The 5,923-nt window shown below is 55.7% G+C and overlaps 1 protein-coding gene across 1 annotated transcript in view; it reads right to left on the reverse strand.

Annotated features, from left to right (window-relative positions):
* Positions 1-5,923, reverse strand: part of LOC122543867 — a 10,435-nt gene that overhangs the window by 1,495 nt on the left and 3,017 nt on the right. Inside the window, exons 3-5 of the mRNA XM_043682722.1 lie at positions 5,608-5,656; positions 3,188-5,113; positions 968-1,070 (exon numbers count right to left, since the gene is read on the reverse strand). Coding sequence (XP_043538657.1) covers positions 968-1,070; positions 3,188-5,113; positions 5,608-5,656 — 2,078 coding nt within the window. The remainder of the gene's footprint in view (positions 1-967; positions 1,071-3,187; positions 5,114-5,607; positions 5,657-5,923) is intronic.

The following is a 5,923-nucleotide window of genomic DNA, read 5'->3' on the forward strand; positions in this document are numbered from 1 at the left end:
TTGTCCCATAGTGCCCAAGGATGTGCAGGTTAGGGTGGATTGGCCGTGCTAAATTGTCCCATCGTGCCCAGGGATGTGCAGGTTAGCTGTGTTAGCCAGGGGTAAATGTAGAGTAATATGGTAGGGGAATGGGTCCGGGTGGGTTACGTTTCAGAGTGTCAGTGTGGGTCTGTTGAGCCGAAGGACATGTTTCCACACTGGAGGGAATCCTTGTTTGACTTGGTGTGTCTGCACTGGTGAGGCCCACAGTGCCAAGGGCATCAGGGGAGGGAAAGATGGCACCAAGGTTCCTGACGGTTGTCCTGGAGGCGGTGGCAAAGAGGTCTCGTACGTAGCACCTCCTCACCCAGGCCCGTGTGACGGAGCACTTAGCAAGAAGGGAGTGTGACGTTGGACACTTCCTTGCCTTGTTCAGGTCTCCGCCTTTGTCTTCCACGGTCCGGTTCATTTGTCGGGGGTTTTATAAGATGGCGCGGAGAGCGGTGAGACTGCGCAACACCGTATCCTGCAACAGGATACACCAGACGGTAAATACATCGGTCAACACAGTTGAGATGAGCTTCAACAAAGTCTGTTCGCCAGCTCTCGGCTGTGTGATAGGAGGGAGCGCACACGGGGGTTACCTCAGCATGGAGGACGTACTCTTGAGCACAGGGTGCAGGCAGTTAGCACGGGCTTGATTGGCTGAATGGCCGCTCCTCTGCAGATGGATTCTCAGACAGAACCGCCCCTCCGCCAATGGCTGGAAGGTGTCAACACAGGAGACGTAACCCTGGGGTCACACGTGTTTGGCAGGCACCACCCTCAAGATGGTACCGTTAAACTCAGCGTTCACGGTCAACCCCTGAGGAAGAGAGTGTCACTGGAAGGAGAAGGGGAAGGATGATCGAGGGAGGGGGTTGCGAAACATCCCCGACTGTCTCGGATTCACCCAGGTGCCTGACGGTTGGCCCAGAGAAGGTCATACCTGGGCGATGGTCAGCGCCATGTTGGACTCCAGCCTGATGGGGCGAAGTCACCCTGGGGTGAGACTCGGAGCAGATTTCCACCTGGACTTCAGTGACATCCACCTGCCAAAAGAAACCATGTCAAATGCAACAGCCTGATCCACTGCAGGACGGAGAGGGGGTCTTCAAGCAGAACTCACTCAACACTGTCGGAGGGTCAGTACTGAGGGAGTGCCGCACTGTCAGAGGGTCAGGGCTGAGGGAGTGCCGCACTGTCGGAGGGTCAGTACTGAGGGAGTGCTGCATTGTCGGAGGGTCAGTGCTGAGGGTGTGTTACATTGTCGGAGGGTCAGTACTGAGGGAGTGCTGCACTGTCGGAGGGTCATGGAGTGACTATTGGACCAGGAGCAGGGGACAATTTCGCTGTGTTCCCTGTACCTGTGTTTCTCACTCAAACTGCAAGCATTGATCACATGATTGTTTGTGGAATTTTGCTGTGCTAATATTAACTGCAACATTTAAGTTTAAAGGGAACTTTACTCCATCCCTAACACCATGTGGGAGATTTAGGGGAGATGTCAGTTCTTTACACAGAGAGTGGTGGGTGTGCGGAACGCACTGCCAGCAGTGGCCGTAGAGTCAGATACATTAGGGACACATAAGCGACTCTTGGATGACAGTAAAGTGAAGGGGTTGTCGGTTAGTCTGATCTTAGAGGAGGATAAAAGGCTGGCAGCACATCGAGGGCCGAAGGGCCCGTACTGTGCTGTACTGCTCTGTATTCTAACCCCTATCCCTGTCCTGGGGAGTGTTTGATGGGGGGACAGTGTAGAGGGAGCTTTACTCTGTATTCTAACCCCTATCCCTGTCCTGGGGAGTGTTTGATGGGGGACAGTGTAGAGAGAGCTTTACTCTGTATCTAACCCCTGTCCCTGTCCTGGGGAGTGTTTGATGGGGGGACAGTGTAGAGAGAGCTTTACTCTGTATCTAACCCTGTGCAGTCCCCACCCCTGTCCCTGTCCTGGGGAGTGTTTGATGGGGGACAGTGTAGAGAGAGCTTTACTCTTTATCTAACCTTGTGTTGTCCCTGTCCTGGGGAGTGTTTGATGGGGGGACAGTGTAGAGGGAGCTTTACTCTGTATCTAACCCCATGTCGTCCCTGCCCTGATACAAATTTTGTGCTTTGAAACTGCAGAAAAGGATTGTATTTGATGTTTATGTTGTTTCAAATTTGTATGTGGTTTCCTGGTCTCTGTCTTCTGGTTCTGAAAACAACTCAGCTAAGGTCCTGTCAAAAGTGAAAGCAGTCCCGAGGTTTGGCTTTAGCTGATGGGTGCCGGGTAACTGTGTGTGAAAATCAATCTGGGATTTTTCTGCTGACTGTCCAGCCCCTGTTTGTGTTTCAGTGTCAGCTCCTGTCCTGTATAGTCAACAAACCGGGTATTATGCAATGTGTATGTTCATTTTTGTGTATCTGTGTGTAATTGTATGTGTGTGTGTGGTGTGTGTATGTTGAGAGAGAGAGAGAGAGTGTGTGTGTGTGTGTGTGTGTGTGTGTACTGAGCCAAGGTACTGGATCTTACTTTCAATGGTACTTTCAACAGAAAGCCTTAAACAATGCCAGTGGGAATTACAGCTCGAGCTCAGACAGGACAGAGCTGGCCATTGAATCTTTCCAGTCCCAGCACCAAGGCTGGGACTGGAAAGTGTCTCTTGATCAACAAGTGACCAGTAAATTCATCGACCTCACGATGCCAGGTAATCCATTCTTCATTCATGATCTGTGCTCATTCTTCACTGGGGATCTACTAAAGACTTGACATGAACACTCTAAAAAAAAAATGCCTCAGGCACTCCGTCTCGCAGCATCTGTGGGGAGAGGGAGACAGACAGACAGACAGAGTTAATGTTGCAGGTTATAAACACAAAGGGCTGAAAAAACTCAGTAGGTCTGGCAGCAGCTTATGTATGAGAGAGAGAGAGAGTGTGGGTGTGTGTGTGTCGATGTGTGTGTGTGAGAGAGAGTGTGGGTGTGTGTGTGTCGATGTGTGTGTGTGAGAGAGAGTGTGGGTGTGTGTGTGTGTGTCTGTATACTCTCTCACTCACACACACACACACCCACTCTCTCTCTCTCTCTCTCTCCCTCTCTCTCTCTCTGTCTCTCACAGACACACACAGTCCCTCCAGGTTGCCACCCCTGCCCCTCACTCTGAACCAGGAGCCCTCCTGCTCCTGTTTACCTCCGGCCTTGACCCGCTGCTCACCACGTCGGTCTGGCAGTGAGTGGCATCAGTCTCCTCCACAGAGTCACTGCGCCTCCGGGAGCGCCTCTTCCTGACCAGGTCGGCGTCCCGGATGTGGGAGAAGCCGGACTTGCCCGTCCTTCCTGGGGACCTGCTCTCCGACGACAGGGAGCGCTGCATCCGTTCCGGCCGGCCACCCCCGTGCCCTCCTCCTGGGGGTGAGGTTCCGCCGCTGGGCTCCCCCGGCCTCGCCTGGTCCATCCTGTCCACTTCTGCCGCCCTTCCCATCTGCTGAGGAGCCTCCCGTGAGGTCTCCTGCTCCCCGGGGCCGGCTCTCATCCCAGACTCTTCGGCGACAGGAGGCGTCGTGGTGCCAGGTTTTGGGCCCTCAGCTCCGTCCTCGGGGAGAGTCGCCACTTCGGGCCTTGCTCCGTCCTCTGATTTGGCCAAGGCTGACGCTGGGGCATCTTCCCTGTGGGACAATTCCACGGCGTTCCCATCGCCCAATCTCTCCGCTTCCAGCTCCTCATTGGTCACTGCCGCCGTCTGCTCCTGTAGTTTGCTGCCCAGCCCCACACCGGCCTGCTCCAGGGCCTTCCCATCATACCCCTGGGCAGCCGTCCTCCCATCAGCCTCGGGGTCAGGCAGTTCCTCATCGCCGACTGTGATAGGCAGAGCCCCAGACTTCTCCCGGAGCTCTGGGGTTGCCAACGACCCCGTATCCTCAGCAGAGCAAGGCTCTTTGGCCTTTGCAAGATCATCCAACACTGGTGTCCCAATGGGTGCTCCATCATCCTCTCTAATGACCAGTTGGCCTCCCTTCCCATGGTCCTCCAAGACTCTCACCCCCTTGGGTATTTCATCATCCTCTGTGATGACCAGTTGGCCACTTTCCAAATGGTGCTCTGAAGGTCTTGTTTCCGTGGGTAAACTATTATCCTCAGTAATGACCAGTGGGCTACTCTTCCCATGGTCCTTGGTGCATGCCCCCATGGATATCCCATCATCCTCTGTAATGACCAGTTGGCTAGTCTTCCCATGGTCCTCCAAGGTGCTTGCCCCCATCGATATTCCATCATCCTCTGTAATGACCAGGTGGTTACTCTTCCCATAATCCTCTGAGGCTCTTGCCCTCATGGGTATGTCATCATCCTCTGTAATAACCAGTTGGCCACTCTTCCCATGGTCCTCTGAGGCTCTTGACCCCACGGGTGTCCCAACATCCTCGGTGATGACCACTTGGCCGTTCTTCCCATGATCCTCCGAGGCTGGCGGCCCCGTGGGTCCCCCCTCCACCTCTGCCATGGCCGCACCCCGGTGCTTCTTGCGAGTCATGGGCACAGGCGCCCCCTGGGCACCTGCCTGGCCCTCCAAGGCCGGGGCATCCCCGGACGTCGCGGGACCCTCGAGTGCGTCGGCCGGTGTCAAGGGAGCACGACCCGGAGCCGGGGGCCCCGCCCCTGTGGCCGGCCTGGCCTCTGTAGCTTGGGGGCCTAGCATGGCGACCGAAGCCTGGGGTTGGTAACCGGAGGTAACCGCCGCGGGGGAGCCCATACTGGGCCTGGGGGATTCTAGGTCCTCGCTGCCGCTGGCCAAGCCTTTGCTGGCCCTCTTCAGGGCCTCCTTCTTAGGCCTGCCAGGCCTCTGTGGTACCGGGGCTGACAGTTGTGCCTCCATTCTCTCCGAGTAAAACTGGACGGGGTCCAGGGAGCTGTGCGAGTCCGAGTCAAAGTTGCCTACCTTGTAGGTGCTCTCGCTGCTGTTCTCCTCGATGTGCACCACGTTGAGCTCCTGCCCGGTGAAGTGGGCCCGGATCTGGCACAGGTAGGTCATGACGATGAGCTTGTCGGGAATGGCGAGGAGCACCATGTCCGCCGGCTCCAGGAGCCGGGAGATGCCGAGGCTAGCGAAGCCGTCGAAGGCCTGCAGAGGGTCGGGGGTGAGAGGATGTTAAAAGGGACGGGCAGTGACAGCAATGTTATTTAATGTTTCCCCCCAACACAACGGGTAGCTGGGATGTGGAGAACGGGGTAGCACCTGCTCGGATACCCTTCCCACCTGCCCTTGTCCCGGTAGAATCCCAACAGCGACCATTCTGCCCATCGAGACTGCACTGACATTCCAAAGAGCCCAGACTCCAACCCCACCACCCCACCCCTCAACATATCACATCCCATAACTCCACATTTCCCATGGCCAATCCACCCTAACCTGCACATCCCTGGGCACTATGGGACAATTTAGCATGGCCAATCCACCATAACCTGCACATCCCTGGGCACTATGGGACAATTTAGCACGGCCAATCCACCCTAACCTGCGCATCTTTGGACTGTGGGAGGAAACCGGGGGCCTAGTTCTTGTGAAGGCTCGAGGCCTAGCTCTCACGAAAGCCTGAGGACTGGTCTTCTGCTCACCTTCTTGTTGTTGGTCTTGATATCGTGAGGGTCCAGCGAGGAGTAATCTCTGAGGGAAGGAGGAGAGGGGAAGATGGAATGGTGAGTAGACAAGAACGAGAGGACTAAAGACCCTCCCCTCCCGCTCCCTTTCCGATATCCCTCGAACCACCCATTTGGGGGGGAACGGCAAGGCCAACATTTGAAGACCGATTATCCTTGAGAAGGACGGATTCAGTCCGAGCTTGACGAGTCTGTGGGACAGTTCTCCCGATTTTGTAAGTAACCCCGAAACCTCTCCCCCCACACCCCCCCCCCAACCCCTAAACCCCCTCCC

This window comes from Chiloscyllium plagiosum, chromosome 45, assembly GCF_004010195.1.
Source record: "Chiloscyllium plagiosum isolate BGI_BamShark_2017 chromosome 45, ASM401019v2, whole genome shotgun sequence".
Taxonomy (NCBI): Eukaryota; Metazoa; Chordata; class Chondrichthyes; order Orectolobiformes; family Hemiscylliidae; genus Chiloscyllium; species Chiloscyllium plagiosum.